The 18,318-nt window shown below is 40.7% G+C and overlaps 1 protein-coding gene across 2 annotated transcripts in view; it reads left to right on the top strand.

The window, feature by feature from the left end:
* Positions 1-18,318, top strand: part of FRRS1 (ferric chelate reductase 1) — a 293,084-nt gene that overhangs the window by 185,153 nt on the left and 89,613 nt on the right. For both annotated transcript variants that reach the window (XM_078644299.1, XM_078644307.1), the window contains exons 9-11: positions 4,732-4,845; positions 10,008-10,123; positions 17,227-17,313. In XM_078644299.1, the coding sequence (XP_078500425.1) occupies positions 4,732-4,845; positions 10,008-10,123; positions 17,227-17,313 (317 nt within the window). The remainder of the gene's footprint in view (positions 1-4,731; positions 4,846-10,007; positions 10,124-17,226; positions 17,314-18,318) is intronic.

The following is an 18,318-nucleotide window of genomic DNA, read 5'->3' as shown; positions in this document are numbered from 1 at the left end:
TGAACTAATAAGGTCATGAAAAATATTTCGAAGTCCACCATCTTGCGATGATCAGGAACAACTGACCATAGTGAATTGTCCGTGGTCAGTGACAGTCCCCACACCTCCAGCCGGCCGAATCCGGTTCAAAGGAACAAGGTCAAACGTGTGAAGTCGCTATAAAGGCGTCAACCCGGCTGTGTCTTCTTGATCACTGCTGGTAGGGACTCCAGCACAGCCTTCTGACCTCTGGAGATCTCCGCAGGGTTTGGTCGTTTGATTCGGCGGTGTCTGCCTTGTTGCCTCCAGCATGGTTTGGCGTCGTGCGTGTTGAGTCCGGGACCTTTATCACTGCTATCCTCTGTCGGGTCTCTCTGCCCAAGAGACGACATGCTTACGCGAGGGAGCGAATTTTAAACAGTTTCCGTCCATGCGAAAGTTCAAGCAAAACGGATGTCCCCAGCTGCAAGGATATCACGTTGGTGAAGGTAGGAGGTGACCGGTCTGAAGGTCCTTTGTTTGTGCAGGGTCAGAGCAGCTAAGTCCTGAAATTAGACCGAGGACTGTCCGCGGAAAGATATTGGGTGCATCTGTCGCGCTTTCCGCAGTATCTCCTCTTTGGTATGAAATTCTTGCACACAGACCAAGATGTCGGACGACTGGGCTGCGGCTGAACGTGGGGGATCCACTCTATGCGCTCGATCCAGTTTGATGTCCGTACCTGGCGGTTTGCTCAGGATGTGATTAAAGAGTTTCCTATTATATTCAAAGATGTCATCCACCTCTTCCTTGGATTTGATCCCCTGAATCCGGATGCTATGGCGTCGCGATCTGTTCTCCAGGTCTTGGAGGTGGGACTGGAGGTCCACTTGTTGATCGTGTATGTGGATGACCCGTTCGCCGATGTTGTCGAAGTCTCTGCGGACCTCTTTGAGGTCTGCCGTGAGGTTGCGCCTAAGCGTTTGCATGTCTTCTCGAAGGGCCACAAACAGAGTTTCAAGGAATGCTTTGGTCATCATTTCTCCCGCTTCGGTATTCATGGGTCAAGCCATCTCTGGGTCGCTGGGACGTTCCCTGGTTGCCGACTGCTTTGGGCCTTAGGGAAGAGGGCTTTAAGGGTCTTGTCTTTCCGCACCCGGGAGGAGGACATGGTGGGTGTGAGCCTGGCATCGTGACTGTGCAGAAAGCCCCGCGTCTGTTAGGTGGAAGAAAGGGTTGGAATGGTCCCCGCTGTGTATGGTGGGCAGTGCGCCAGTGACGGCCAGCGTCAGACCCACAGCGCTCTCCTGGTCTGCTGGGCTGTTCCCAGCCCTTGTTCCATCCACCCGGGGCAGCCAGCCATTCAGGAAAGTCGCTAGGCTCGCTTCAGCTACTTCGCTGATACAGACCCGTTTCACCGGGGCTCGGGAGACGCAGCAAGCAATGCGGTGATGTCAAGGTCCCAAGGGTGAATCCTCTACAGCAGGGCAAAGCTCAGGGTGCTCCGAGACCCGCAACCACCACAGTCCTAACATCGGTGAACCCCTCTATCCCCGGGCCCTACCCGGCCCTCTCAGGGCGAGGTCCATTGCAGCACTGTTCCACAGTCACCCCCGGCTCCCAGTGCCGACAGGTCGCAGCGCGGCGGGCCGGTAACCGCTCATCCACCCGCTGCCGGATTTCCACTGATACGCTGATCCCCCGCTGTCTCTCAATCAAGGGGACACCACAGAAAATCCACCTTTTGCTTTAGATGGTGAAATGCCGGTGCTTATACTGGGCAGCCGGCAGGAGAGAGCAAGCGACACGTCTTAATGAGTCGCCATCTTGGACACCGAACAGGGTTTTTTAATACAATTTTTATGCATAAACAGTGAGAAACTGTAGATTCAGCATAGCATGGTTATCAACAGTACATTTTATAAAATGGAGCATCACAAATAAGTCTATAGCACTATCCCCCTTCTAAGAATAATCACAAATCTTTTATTATCTTCCACAGCAATAGAAATTGGGAGATGCAAAGCAAAATATAAAACATTTCTCTAACGAAGGACAATACATTATTAATATGCTTGCAATCCAGTATCCGCAGTTCTAGTGGAAATGTGCTTAGCTGAAAGTTACATCAGGAATACGATGGAAAGCTTAATTCACAATACATGCTCGCAAAAGAACAAGACAAATATAGATCACTGTACAGTGCTCTGCGTGGACTGAGGGGAGAGAAGTCTTCCAGGAAGACATTGATTGGAGGGAGAAATGAGGAGGAGCGAGATGGGCAGACCCTAAAAATTGCCTCCATTTTAATAAAATTGTGTCTTTGTGAAAATGTAGCATAAATAAACAACATTATTAATCATACTTTTAAACTTTTCTATGAATTTGTTTTAAATGCAACATCATTAATTCATTGATTATGACTAGAATTCATTGTAAAATTGCTAATTGGCACACAATATTTGTAATCCAAAATTGCACATTTGGAAACATTCTAACAGTTTCATCTTAATATCTCTGTGTGAATTGAACCAGTCATTGAATTCAGATAAAGCCTGGCTATACCAAAAGCTATGAGCTAGTAACATATACAATGTTGCCAATCTTCACAAATACATAAATCCACTATTCCCATACTCACCGGCATATGATAATGACTAACTTTATGTTCGTGATTAGCGTAATCCACTCTGTTGCATTAGATTGGTGCTAAACATAACGACTTTATTAAACTTTGAATATAAATACTGATTAAGGTAATGCCAAAAGAAAGCAGCGATAGACAGTGTTGCTAGTTCTTGGATTTCATTTAAAAATATAGTGTGTTTTAGACTTGAGTAATTCCACTAACGTAAGTGGGCTGGCTTACCTGAAAATTAGGTAGAGAGCCAGGAGTGCAAAGCTGGTGTCCTGATAACTAAAACGTGGTGATCTCCTTAGATAAGATGCAACCTTGAGGACGGCCTCAGACAAGAGGGAAGGATAGGCTTTTTGGATGCTCCAACCGGAAGTAGGAGATGGCTCCTCCACTCTGGCACCAATCCACACCTCTGGATAGAATTTTGCATAGACCTAATAGATCAAGGTATCCAATAGTAATAACACACAGGCCTTTACATTATCTAGTATGTGGATAGCCTAATTTATATAGCTCATGAAGGGTAGCTGTTCTGGTGTCACATTTAGGTTTGGAACCATACTGAACTGATCTTTTCTTTTCGATTAACTGTCCCAGAAAGAGGAGTCAAAATATTGGTGTTGGCTTCTGTAAATCATAATTATCATGGCTTGGCATTGTTAACAGGTGGGGAGGACAATTTGAGCAGAGTTTTGAGAGAAGACGAAGTCTACTTGCATTAGTCAGTCTTTTACAATTTTGAGGCAATTGAAGCGGCTTCTTGTCACAGGATTTTGGGACGCAGAAGATCTGCATAGAATGAATGCTTCTTCTTAGAAAATATTAGGAGTACATTCTTGAGAAAATAATTGAACTGTGTGCTAATTGTGCCAGCCACATGTGGGATATGTGGTTTCTAAACATAATTAAGAATATGCTTTTTGCAAGGAAAATTGTTGCGGGCTTGTTTCAAAGAATGAACTATTTATTTCTCAAAATATATTTTTTTAAAGACAAAGCTTTGTGACTTAGAATGTAAGATTTTAGGTCATTGAAGAACTTTGAATATTTTAGGACACTCGATTCTTCTCCAGTTTTCTCACGTCATGCTTGTGTGTCTATTGCTTTCAGAAGATTGGTCTTCACATCATTTAGTGCGCTCTTCTAGAGTGTCAGTTGAGTTAGCAGAATGTTGAAAATGTGACAACTCTTAACCCCTGATTCTTTATTTTTCAAGTATCGCAAAGTGAGGAGCTCAGTTAATTGTTCCAAAAAGAAATATGGTCTCTGAAATCTACTCATATATTATTTTTAAATGGTCTTGAGCATTGTCACCTCGGAGAATTGCTCTATCCTTTGCATAGTATACCACAAGCAGAATACGACAAAAAAAAATACCGTTTGTTATTGGTCAAAGGTGTAGAGAGCAGTGTGTACCCACTTGGAAACCTCTACAAGATTGAACTTTCTGCATTCAAGATGAGACCTTTCTCCACATTGACTGCTGGTGTCTGCATACACTTTACACCAACTTTGGAAAATGACATGGCTGTTCGATCATCCCTGTACACTCATTGATATATCAGCTACTATAATGAAGTGTGAACTTTTGCCAGTGATTTGATTGCTTACCAATTGTAAATAATTACCATTTGACTTTCTTCTTTCTGCATTTAAGATTGTGAATAGTTTTTTTTAAAAGGGGACAATTGATAGTGATTACAACTAGCCTGACAGATCTCTCTACACCTGAAAATGTTGCATACTTCACACTGGAAATAATACCTCATGATGTCATAACTGCATTGAATGGAAAGTAGATTGCAGACTATTAAGTAATCCGTTTGTAATGCCTCTTTACTGATTATCTTTATAAACTGAGGAATACAAATAATTCATGATGTTGTCCTGATATCTGATGTTGCATAAGGTTTGAGGTTAAAATGTTTTCATAAAGGCTAGATATTCATAAACTGATCCAGACTTAGGATAACAGGAATTTCTTTTCTTGTTTAACTTTTACCAGTGTTACTGTTAATTATTTTCTAGATCGATAAAGTATTTTTTAATCCATGAACTCCTGAATAGTTACATTTTAAAGTTTCAGAAATAGGGAACCTTCCAAAGATCATATGTTGCTTGCTTTCCAATTGCAGGTCTGATATCAAGGCATCACAGTCAGCCACTGATAACCAGCAATAAATATGTTGTCGTTGGATTTCCTGAGAATGTGGGTGGATCCCGTTCTCCTCTCCTTATAAAGGTTCATGGCAAGTATTAAACTTCATGGCAAGTATTAAACTTTCTTCCCACTTAAAGACTAAAAAACGGTGCTCCCACTTTGCATACATGGGAAAAGAAAAACCTTAGCATTTTGCACACTCACTAGCTCCTGTGCTATCAATTTTGCAATTTAGTAGTGGTGTGTGGCCAATGTATGTTGAAACATGCATATCACACTCTGCTTGTCCTTTGGATACTTAGTGACCCTAAACACATTATTGCAGATTGTCTAGAAAAAGTGATAGTCTTGCTGAATTAGATAAAGGAATTAATTGAAAGATGACACTGGAAAATTTCCTGGCTCAACTGCCAAACAGTGTCTGCAAGTAGTTTGCAAGTGCTCGGGATAAAAAGCTCTCATTTCAGAATTGTGTCTTGTAATCATGGCTTACTTTTTAAATAAACTTCAGAAAGTGCAATATGGTGTTACATTACAAATTGGAGGTGGTTGCAAATGGACCACATCCTCCCCATTTGTATACTTTAAAAAAATTATTGCTGCCTACAAGTATAACAGCACATAGACTTGAAGAACAAAATTGACGCGTGTTAAAGTAATAAAAGTCCAAAGTCCGGTTAAAGAATGGAACAATCCTATAATCCTCTCGGTGTTTCACATTGATGATAGCCCAGTGTGATATTCTGGTTAGGCCAGAGGTTCCATTGAAAAGTCCTTTCTATTTTACTAATATTAAGTTTATCAATTCATCTGATTTAGGTTTGACATGACAAGGTTTTTGTAGTTTGGATAAAGGGGTATGGGAAATAAACAGAGGTCAAAAAGTGTAATTTACTATTTAAATCCCCATAGAAATCTTTGCTCTCTGCTACAGAAAATGTTGAATGAAATTACACACACCTTGGCATGAAACTAGAACTTTACTCAAGGAAGTTTCTTTACTTGGGTTAGTGTAATTCCCTTAAGTTATTTTCAAGAAAGTAATGTTACACATTACAATGTGTAGGGTGAGCATTAAACTGTTTTAAAGTTAGTTATACCTCGACTGTTAATTTATAGATTGTTCATGAACAGTAAATAAAAAATAAATAAGCTACGTGATTGGATGAGGAGAGGTTTTCTTCTGTCTATCCTTTTGGACCTCTAGACCTAAAGTTGTAACCACAAGCTCAGATTCTCTATTTGGCTGGCCGCAACAGAGAAAAACCATTTGCAGCTGCTGTTACTGGACACAGAACTCTGTCCTCACGCCCTGAAAATAAAAAAGTGACAGAGCCATGAGGAGCATAGGTGATGGGTCTCAAATGGACCCCCGGTGTCAAAATATACAATAAAATTGGATACTGCCGTTGGATTCGTGAACCTGCTGTGAAGATCTCAATCCAGAACTGGCTCATCAAATGCAAAGCCTATGACCTCACAGCAATAATACAAATAAGTAACCACTCCTAAAAGCACACCATCATTAAATACCACTTATTTAAACAAGTAAATGATGCAATATTTATAGTCTTCTCATGCAGAGTGTTAATGGTAGTGTGATATGTAATCTCGTATGTAAGATTATTTATGGCATTTGTGTTTGCATCTTCCTCATACAGAGTGGGTCATTGGCATTGCATTTGGTGTGCAGGTTATGGTTTGCATTACTGAACACCGTTCATAGTAAGGGTAGTGCACCCATTGTAGTTTGGTGAAGGGCCCGGGCAAAGGCCAGGCCCTTCTTCCAACCCCCTTTACATGGCAGTCTAGGTGTACGGCTGGATAAGGTAGTTCATCATGAAAAAACCCTAAATCAGCTGAAACAAAAAACACAATTAAGCACAGTTATAGATTAGTTATGATTTAGTGAACAATACATTTAAAATATCATGATATTCAGCAGTTATCGTATTTAGCATTCCATATCATGCACTTCCGGCATGCTCATTACACCACTTTCCTAATACACATGTAAAATAAAATTCCTTCCAAAAGGAACACAGGATTATGGTGCAAGGTATGTTGTGTGTTGCATACCTTGAGTGAAAAAGTTTAGAGTTTTTGGCTTTGTCTTCGCTGATGTAAAACAAACCTTTATCTCCCTCCCCCCCCCACACCCCCTGTGGAAAAAACATATATTTTACATAACATGCCCTGGTATTTAAAATAACTGAGGCCTAATAACGTTATTTAGAGCAATTGTACTAATAAATGCAGAATAATAACATGTATTACCACATAACAAAGGTCAAATTTGAGTTGATTACATCAGTACAGCAACATTTACTTATGAAAAACAGATTTTACTGCCTCACAAATTAGATGGAACAATTACATAGCTGACCAACTCTCGAACTACTCATGAGGTCTATTCAATTTGATTTTACCATACTGCACAAATGTAACTCGTTTTGTTACAAAAAGTACACATGGAAAATATAGTATGGCACAAACCGTATATACAGATGCACAGAGTGAAATATGGTCTGTTATTACCATTGTTGAGGGAGGGGAGGAAAATCATCACCCACTCGGATTCGCTGCTTGTGTGTCATTGCCCCGCCCCACACTCAATGATGGTAATAAATATCATATAATACTCTTGGCATCTGCATACATATTCGATGTCACAGATGACATGCAGGCCCTGTGCTAGTTCCGTTTCCAGAGTATCACTGAGCATGGTTTTTTACCATGCTTATTTGTACAGTGAATTTTCTTAAAATCAGGATGTGAGTTTAGTCTTTGGTCTATGAACCCAGCAACCAAAACAGGAGCTTAAAAAAAAATATTTGTTGACCACATCTCCACTTCATCCTGTAGATCAAGCAATACCACTCTGTCTGTTTTAACTTTACTGTCTCTCTTTGTATAAGGATAAAGGGTTCCTGCAGTCGTTGCTGCAGCAAAAAGTGCCAGTCACTGCCAGGTAATCAGATTGCTTGCGTTTGTGAACCCTTTTTGGGTTAGCTCACCCAACCTGCAAAGAGATCTTCTAAAATTAACCCTTCGATGCCCTGTGACACCATTTTAATGCCAATCTCAAAAAACATTGAACAGATTTACGCCAACCCGCAAAGGGCACCTGTTCTAAAAACATGTGTCCGGAAATTTATTTCAAGCCTGGCATCCTACTAATTTGGCATGTGAATAGACCCTAAGCCTGACATTGCGAGGTCTGAGGCCTGTCATGTGGGCACACCAAGCGTATCCTCATAGTCGACAGTGGACTGCAGTCTTACTCCCAGGTGAGGCACATAAAGCTGTAGTGGTAGTGTACCCTATTTTCTAAATCTTTGGCGTGACCAGAGCTTTATATCGGTCAGTGACGATGTTGCCTATTGAACCTTCTATTGTAAAGTTTTGTTATTATGTGAAACCCTAAGCATTGTGCTCCCATCCCATGTTTATGTAGAGTGCATGTTTAATATGCATGTAGTACATATGTGGTAATAGTCTGATTATTGAATCAAGCGGGCTCCATAATGGAGACCCAAGGTTGTAACATAGCACAAGATAAAGAATTAGGGCAGCTTTTACCAGGCTGTGAAGGAAAATGTATTGCCTCCTTTTCTGTGACTAAAGGGTTGAGACTCACACACTGAAGTGAAGAGGATGGAGACCGAGATACCTTTAGAAATATTATGAGGACTTTGTAGCATGGGGCTGATGATTAGTTCTTCCTGACCGCTGCTATCTGGTATAGGGTTAGGATGAAAGCAGGACTACAGTTTCTGTTCTTCAAAGTGAGGAAGTATCTAGGCCAGGCCTGCCCTTTTGTCCAACACCGATTACTGCTTCCTGTTGTGGGCACTCCAGGGAGTCCCTGTGCCACCTGCTGTGAGTAGCATCTCTTCTGTGTCTGGTGGACTTGTGAAAGAGACAGGCCGTGGAAGGTTTCTCCAACCTCATCGTGCAGTTCATGGAATGAACTGCATCAAGTTGTGCCTGAAGCGTGTTACCTGGCAGCCAGCTGTGGGTCTGATCGTTGAATGCTGCCTATGCTGATGAGGAGCAAAGAAACTACATCACTCTCCATCAGAGCGTCCTCTCTGCCCAAGGGTTTTCCATTGCAGGATATCGTCAAGAGAAGATTCGATCTGTAGGCTGCAACAATATTTGGCAGCACGCTGGCCTACTGCTGAGGAACTGAGTCTTGATATGTAGACCCACCTCCTTGATACCACAGCACTGCAGCAAATGGTCATGTTGTGAAGCAGGATGGTACAACTCCATCCACCATCCTCCCAGGACTGTTGAAAGTGTCTTGCTGGTAAACCATCGGGCGTAGACTGCTCCCAGGACCCAGCGCCACAAAGGCACAGGCCAGTCCACTGTGTAGTCTGGTACTGTTGAATTAAGACTCAGGAACAATAACTGGGTTGCAAACTAAACACTGAGAATATTTGAGAACTGCAATTGAGCCTATTTGCATAGAGTAGTGGGGATAGTAACTGCGGGAACCCTAATCCAAGCAGGGAGAAAGGCAATTACTGGGAAGGAAGAAGAGTGAAAATGCTTTATTGATCGTATGCCGCATTCTAGAACCCTGTTTTCATACACATTGAACTGTACAGTATTTAGTTTTGCTGTGAGAGTAGAAAGTACTTTCTTTTTCCTAATGATATGCACTGGGCTGCATATTACTCTTGACACTCCCCCCGCCCCCCATTACTTCCCTGAGAAGCCTCTGGCTGCTAACCCTTGCTACTCTGAGTGTTTATTGCTGAAAGCTTGGTTCTTGTCCAAGTTTGCAGAGCCATGGTAGGGCGCTTCACAGTGGCAAACGACCTCAGCCCCCGAAGTTTGGTCTCAGCAGCCCCTGAACTGCATCTGATACAAACTCTCATTTAAAAATGTTGAATTGGAAATGTGGTTGATCCTTTTTTAAAGGACTTCATCCATGCCTTATTTTGCATACCAATTTAGGAAACTAAGGATGTGTTTAAGGTTGAAACTATTTTTCTAAAATTGTTCAGCTTATTGTAGTTCCTGTGCCTTTTAGCAAGGTAAGAACACTTAAATCACAAATATTTAAACCTAGCTAAATACTGGCATGCATCGCACCATTTCTAGCTTTTCGTGTTAAAATAATGTAGCACTGGACAAATGAGCTGATGTAATTTTAAAATTGCATAATTTTGTCCCTTGATGTTTTACTTTACCTTTGCCACCATGCTAAGGCAGCTCACTACTTTCTTTCAACAGGTGCTCTGATGTTCGTGGCATGGATGACTCTAGTTAGCATTGGTGTTCTTGTGGCTCGATTCTTTAAACCAGTTTGGCCTGATGGAACAATATTTGGAGAGAAGATTTGGTTTCAGGTAGGTAAACAAGTACTCTGCAAAGTTACAGAAACGCTCTTTGATAACTGCAAAGAATTGTTACAAGCGAGTTGGGTCAGTAAGAAAGACATGCACTTGGTGAGATTGCAAATGTTTTGTTGTGTGGTTTCTTTGATCTGATAAAATGGCTGCTGACAATTCTAGTCCCTCTCTCCTTCCGCTCTCAACTTGCTGAATGTCCAGGTTAACTGATCGTAAAAAGATCACTTTTAAATAGTATTTAATAGGCTCGCCTTTTTAAGCCTGTGGATGTGTGCTGAGTGCTTCAAGGCCCACCCCCCCATGCACAGTCACACGCAAAGGTCTTTTTCCTTGGATCTTACACTGTCTTGCTAATCCTAGCTTCTAGGATCCCACTGTTCTACAGCCAGGTTTTGATGCACCTCTCCCTTTTGTCGTGTCAACTAAATAAAAATTATTTTTTTTGGTCACGAGCATGAGAGAAGAGCTATCAAAGGATCAGGCAAGTTATTGAGAGTGCCACTGAAATGGCCTGCTTTGAACCCAAACTTCACAAAGAGGTTGTTATTGGGTTGTTATTGAGGCCTGCCCTGCCAGGTTAGGCGCTACCCTTGCACAGCACAACAGACAGGTCAATGCACGGAGACATGTCACAAATGGAACGTGCTTATTTGCAGCCTGAAAAAGAAAGGTTGGCAGTGGTCTGGTCTTGTGAATATTTCCATGTATTTTTGTACAGAAGGCCCTTCACGGTAGTGACCGATCATCAAGTACTGTTGATGATATTCGGCAATGGCAAAGTCAAAATGTCTCCTAGAATTGAACATTGGGGGTTTGAGGCTACAAGAATACAACTAGCCGGTTCTTCATCATCCAGGGAAAGATCAGAATCCTGCTGATTATTTTTCAAGAGTCCCATCACAATGCCCTGGTACTCCATCTACGAGAGCAGAGGCTTACATCAATTGTATTGTAAAATCGGGCATACAAGCTGCAATGTCTGCAGAACAAATTGTCACTGCCCCAAGCCAAGATAGTGACAAGTTAAAGTTGAAGGACATTATTGCTCCTCAATAGTGGAACCTTTCACTAATGCCACGGATTATCCAAAGTTAAAACATTTTAAGAGATGAACTTTCAGTGACTCAGGAAGGCACACAAATTGTTATTCCCAAGAGTCTCAGACAAGAAGTAATTGGCATTGTCCATGAGGGTCATCGAGGAATAGATTCCACTAAAAGAGCTCTCTGTGATCTAGTCTGGTTTCTGTTTCTAGACGAAAGGGTAAAAAAGAATTGAAGACTTGTCCCATATGGAACTGTCTTTCATCTCTAGTCAACACCCTTTGATCATATCAAAATTGCCAGATCATGCTTGGGAAAAAATTGCTATTGATTTCTTTGGTCCTTTTGAGAATGCACATCATCTTCTAGTTATCATTATCATGGTTTCCATTGGTAAAAGACCTTTCATCCACTACACATGAAAAGGTTTTAAAAAATTAGATGGCATCTTTGCGATATGTGGGTGAACTGACTATCTTAAAATCTGATAATGGCACAACTTTTATTAGTTGAGAATTTAACGACTATCTAAATCCCCTCAATATAAAGCATCAAAAAGGCACTCCTCTTTGGCCCTAGGCCTACGGTTCATGAGTACTATATAGAAAGCTGTTCAGCGTGCTGCACTGAAGATGCTAGACCTCAAAGTTGTACTCGTTGAACTTACAGTTCGACCCCTCACTCAACGACTGGGTAAAGTCCTGCAATTCTTATGTTTGGTAGAGCCATGATGACCAAGCTGCCCCAATGGACCAACTTCACAAGGGTTGATTGAGTGCTTGTCAGACAAAGAAAAAAAGTCTGATGCTCATTTTGAGGATGAACCCTTTACCATCACTAGCACCAAAAGAAGTCACTATGACCCATTATTCTCACTTTCGACATGTGGCCCAGCACTCTTCAAACATCAATGTCAATGTAGAGACTGTGTCCCGAAAGATAGTTGATGACTCTGTGTCTACTGATAATTTCACCTCACCTATGCAGATCACTGACACTTCAACTGCCAGTTTCTGGTGACCTGGTCAAGAATTGTAATTGCCTGTATTTCTATGATTATCTGTGTTTTTATTTACATATTCTATTTTTAAAAGCTCTACATTTTAATTGATCAAAGTGGGAGATGTAGTGTCTTGTAAATAAAAGAACGCTGGAACTCTTTTGGTTCCCATTGTACATCGAAGAACTGTGACGTAAGCGTCGAGAGACGAGTTGAAGGCAGGCTTAGAATGTTGAGTTCTGACTTACACACTGCAGAATAAAGGCTACTCTCTGTGTGTAACATGGTTATTAGTGAGTACCTGGGCTGGCAAGATGCTACAGCATGAATGTAGCTTGTGGGTCAGTAAGAGTTGGTAATCCTGGGACTTGACAGTCCATGATTGCGTGTACAGCTTACTTAGTAGAATGTGTCAGATAGTGAAAGGGTTAGTCCATGTGCCAGAGACGTTTCTGTAGGGGATTGTTGTGAGCAGAATGCAGGCTTAATTAGTCATGATGTGGAGGTGGACATTGGGGTAGATTATACTGGGCCCTGCTGGCAAAAATAAGTACTTTATCAAGCAGTATAATAGTAGTCTAATTTGCTTAATACTAGAACATTGAAAATAGTGGTGGTTGAGTGGATGAAAGGTCTTGGATTAATTGTTCGCCCTTTCAGAAAATGTCTCTGTCCTTCTGTGGAGGTAAGCAGGTTAAGCCATAAATCAATGTTGAAATATACCTTGAATTAACCAATCTAGAGCAAGGGAAGACTTCCTAGGGTAAAATTAGGCATGAGAGCGTAAAATGGTCTGAATAGTTGAGGATGAAAGGTAAATTAAAAGGATATTTTGCAAGGCTCTACATGAGGCAGTTTAGTGCCGTCCACTGTTGAATTGATGTGTGGCTGTTTGTGAGCCTCTGTTTGAGCTATGGGCTAAGTGTTGAGAAGATTGTGGGTTGTCAGCAAACAAATGTAAGGAGTAACATAGAAAGATGATTTTGCACTGGGACTAGTGTAGATTGAAAGAAACGAGGACTGGGTGCGGAGGAAGGGGCATGACCAACCTCTTTATTTTATTGTGTATTTATTTATTTGGTGTGTTCCTATTAGACCACATATGGCACGTTTTAGTCACTGAGATGCTCCAGTACAAAGATACATTCAAATTAAGCTTGGAAAGGGAATAATGATTATTGGAATGTAAGTTACTGAAAAGTTCGAAAGGCAGGCAGAATCTTTTGATAAAGCTGATTTTGACTGTAGGTTGAAAAAGTTGTGGAATCCTGAAGTGGAGGTGGTGGCAGAAGAGTTTGCGAATTTCCAAGAGGGAAAGTGAAGCCTGTGAGCGTCTAAATGGTTTGAGCATCTTGTCTGCAGTGTATAGGGAGGGCAGCGTTCATTTGAATATGTTGTGATTGTGTAAAAAATGTCTTGTTAAAGATAACAAATAGGTTGAGAGGTACAGCGGAACCATTTACATCTTGTGTGTGCCCAAAAAAGTCTTTTGGCTCAGAAACTGTTCATATAGGTCTTAAATAAACCATTGTAATTGTATTGTATTGTATTGTAATTGCATTTGTATAGCGCTTACTACCCCAGACGAGGTGTCGAAGCACTTTTTCGGCGATTAGCACGCTACTCCGGGACCCATAGAGGATTAGTGTTGAATTAGTATAGTGTCACATGCAAGTAAATTTTAAGTGGTGGATAGGTTAGTCAATTATTTGGATTCAAAAGGATAGCAGAAGGATAGAAGAGGAAAATAGGTTTGTATTTATATAGCGCTTGTTACCCCTGATGGGGTGTTGAAGCACGCTACTCTTGAAACCAATAAAGGATTAATGGTGAATTAGTATGGAGAAATATGAAAGTAATTTGAGTTGTGGATATTAGTCAGTTATTTTGAGTGAGAAGGATAGTGGCGGGATAGAAGGGGAAGAAAGGTTTGTGTTCATATAGCACCTGTTACCCCTGATGTGTGTTGAAGTGCTTTTCTGGCGAGTAGCATGCTACTCCGGAACCCCATAAAGGATTAGTGTTGAAAATTAGTATAGTGAAATATGAAGTAATTTGAGTGGTGGGTATGTTATTCAGTTATTTGGATAGAGAATGGTAGGTGGTGGGATAGAAGAGGGAAAGATGTTTGTATTTATATAGTGCTTGCTACTCCTGATGGGGGTTTTGAAGCACTTTTTTGGCGATTAGCACCCTACTCTGGAACCCATAAGGATTAGTGTTGAATTAGTATGGTGAAACATGAAATTAATTTGAGTGGTGGATATGTTATTCAGTTATTTGGATTGAGAAGGGTTAAGGAGGGGTAGAAAAGGGAAAAAGGTTTGCATTTATATATCGCTTGTAACCCTGATGGGTTTGTTAAAACGCTTTATTGGCGAGTAGCATGCTACTCTGGAACCCATAAAGGATTAGTGGTGAATTAGTATAGTGGAATATGGATTTCAAGAAGTCAACATTTTACTCTGTTATTTTGATTGAAAAGGATAGTGGAGGGATAGAATAGTGAAGGATTTTTTTTGTTTGTATTTTCTTTTAGGTCATAGCAGAAGGAAGAGGTTTTTGGATAAGTAAAAAGGGTTTTTGGAGGGGGAAGAGTCGGCTAGAAGAGTTTAGAAAGGTTTGTTTTGCGGATCGGTATAGTAAGAGGTGTCAGATGATGTAAGGAGGGGTAGAGTAGGAGAGAGTCTAGAAAGGGTTATTTTGGGAATCCTAGTTGTGGTAGTGGTATGGGGTTTGGGATATGAGAGAGCGGAAGTAGAGGATATATTGATGGATATATAGGGTGAGAGATAGGGTAGTGCATCGGAAAGAGTAATAGAAAGAAGTTTGAGATGAGTCAGAAAGTTGGGAGAAGATATATTGAGAGAAGTATAGGCTGAGAAATAGGGTAATGCATTGGAAATGCTAAATTAGAAGAACGTGATAAATATATTGATCCATAAGTACATTGAAAGTATATAGATGCATAAAGGAGGTAAGTATATGTAGATTAATGATATTGATAGAGGTACAGGATGAGAAATAGGGTAGTTCATTGGATATGCTTTTTCAGGGGAAAAGTAACACACCCGGATCCAAGTACATGGAGGTACATAGATGCGCAATAGAAGCAAGTACATGTAGACCAAAGATTATTTTTTTAACATAATTATTCTTCATGTTTATACAAAGCAATACACAAAGATAGGTACTTATCTATAGTGAAAATAAATGCTTCTGTACAGATGGATATGCTGTAAATTTATTTTGCGTATGGTGCTTATATGGGGAAGAGCCAATTCTTGAGTAGTTTTCTGAAGATAAGGTGGTTGTCAGTGGATCTTATGTTGGGGGTAAAGAGTTCCAAATGGCAGGCACTCCCCAATCAGGAATGGGCTCATTCCCCCACATTAAGGGTGTAGTCACCCTAAGGTCAGTAGCCGATTGGCTACTGACCTCGAGACCCCTAAACCGCCCCCTAAATACAGTATTTAGGGGCAGTCTTGAGTCGAACTGACGTGGGTAGCACGACAGCCTAGCACGAGCACTCATGCTACATAATGTAAATAGCCAATGCTATAAAAAAGAAAGAGATTACTCACTGAGAGGTTCTAAAGATAGTAAGTGAAATATCATCATCATTCTTTATTACATTTTATAATAAAATCATAAAAGCACAATTAAAATACATAATTTCATCATAGAACAATGTAAGCACGTTAAAAGCATAAGACCACATTTTTTTCTAATCCAGACGTCAATTCCTGACAATCATTCCCATGAATTTTGACAAGATGAATAAATCGAACCCAAATGGATATTCAAAGTATGTATGCAAGAACTCATTAACAACAATTTAAATGTTAATTATAATAATAAAAATGTTTATCCAAGGGGCTTATACAAAACAAAACTGATTACAAGGAATTAACGAAATCTTGACATATATATTTTCTTTAACCTCCGAGCCTGGGCAATAAAATTTAAAACTGCAGTACAAATCTCAGGTTAGTTAAGACGCCAAAGAAAAATCAAACATTCCTTATGTGATTTAAACAATTTACCTCTGAGCACAGGGCATAAAAATCATAATGGGCAAGAAGCATTAAGTTTGCAGAATAACATACAATGACTAGTTTGCCTAGATGTCCTATGCAGACGCAGCTTGGCAATGAGGTAAACCAATATTCCCATACCTGGAAAAGACCCCAATAATCATGTTAAGAATTAACAGTGATAGACAAAATCTGCGTTGTTGGGCTTTAATCCTCAAAAGGTAGGGTTACATACCATTGATTGTAGTGAGCAGGTTATAATGCTGGACTGTTACCACGTTGGTTGCTCTCTCCAACCTTATTATCTCTTAATTCATGGTACTATAACTTAACCCGTGCCTTGTAGGATGAGTTAATATCTGCTCTATTTACCCATAAGTTTATCATCCCAAGATCTTGAAGTGGCTTTTTAATGTAGTTGAATAAAGGAATAGATTGCATAATATCTCATTAAAAAAAGTATTCCACTATGTCACGCGTGAACTTTAGCTCTGGAGCAGACCATAGTTTGACCCATAACCGTCCTATCAAATCTTCTAGGAACCCTAGCCCTAACTCATTATGATATGTAAAATATATTTACCTACCTGTTAACATACCTGGCCTTATAATTGCATTTACTTGATTAATTGAAATTGCTTGATTGCCATAAAAATTTGGAGACTGTACTGTAAAATGCCATTTTAACTTGTGAATGCAGTGCATAGAGGAGAACTGTTAGTTGCCTTTAACAGTAGGTATGCAAGTTGAACCTATTTGAGATTCACATATTGAGCATCATTCTGCGGTCTAGTGGGTGGTTTCTAGAAAATCTCATCTTTACTCGTCTGAAATTTGGTGTTGTCAGTATGACTCCTGAACGACGAGCTGAAGCCCACAATGAATTGTGCTGCATGTGTTATTTTAAGATTATTATTTCTGTCACCAAGCGCAGTAGCTTTCTGATCAAGATGGAAACCTAATAAATTGTACAGAAAAATAGTTTGCATGAGATTTCAATTAAATTGATGTTTGTTTTAGGTGCATCGCATTTTGATGGTTTCTACTATACTTCTGACGTGTACAGCTTTTGTTCTTCCTTTCCTGTACAGAGGAGGCTGGAGCAAAGTAAGAGGATATTGATTATATTTGGAATTAAAGGTTTTGTTTTTTGTATTTAAAGGTCACTGCATTATGCTGCTTTTTCCTATTATATCCGCCTAGTGAAGAGTAATCTTGTTAATTCAAATGGCATTCACGTTTTAAAAGGCTTATGTTGTAGACTCATTTATTTTTGCTTTTTTGTGGCATTTATATTACTCATCTGATTAACACTCATTTTTAAACCTCTTTTCCAAGCATTTAAAAAGTGACAAAGGCCACCAACATTCAAGCAGTAGGGTGCACATTAACAGCTCCACAGTAGTACTAATAATATCTGGATTCATCATCTACAATTCTAATTTTAAACTGCTTAGGAAAAGAGATCCGCTTCCCAATCAGTCGCCTACTGCGACCAGTCTCCTATAACGTGCAATTGGGCTGCTCTGTAGCACAGTAGGAATTTTGGAGGACCCAGTTCATCTCGGCCTGGACAGATTTTGGAGGGAACTGCGAAAGATCTGCAGTGGTGGCTAACAGGTCGCGATTGGATCAAGAGCAGACCCCTCTTTCTTCCCCACCAAGATCTCACAGATCACAGTAGTGACGAATGCTTCCGTTCTGGGATGGGGGATAGCCATCTGAGAAAGGCGGAGATCAGAGGACTCCACCTCCCCCAGGCTCCATATCAATCTGTTGGAGCTTCGGCCGATCCGACTGTCACTGAAAGCCTTTTTACCATCCATAAATGGAAGGCTGATGCAGGTTTTATGGACAACACTACAGCAAGGTGGTACTGCAACAAACAGGGAGGAGTGCAGTTGTAGACTCTTTAAGTGGTCTTGCTTCTCTGGACCACCAGGGTATTTCACTGGTGGTTCAACATCTGGCTAGTTCCCTGAACGCCAGGGCGGACAAGCTCAGCCGAAGGTGCCTTGCGTATTACGGGTGGCATCTCCCTTCGAAGGTGGTACAAGATCTTTTTCAGCGGTGGGCAGAGCTTTGGTTAGATCTGTTCGCCTCTGAAGCGAA

This window comes from Lissotriton helveticus, chromosome 1_1 (assembly GCF_964261635.1).
Source record: "Lissotriton helveticus chromosome 1_1, aLisHel1.1, whole genome shotgun sequence".
In the NCBI taxonomy this organism is placed as follows: domain Eukaryota; kingdom Metazoa; phylum Chordata; class Amphibia; order Caudata; family Salamandridae; genus Lissotriton; species Lissotriton helveticus.
This window is presented reverse-complemented; position numbering and strand designations above follow the sequence as displayed.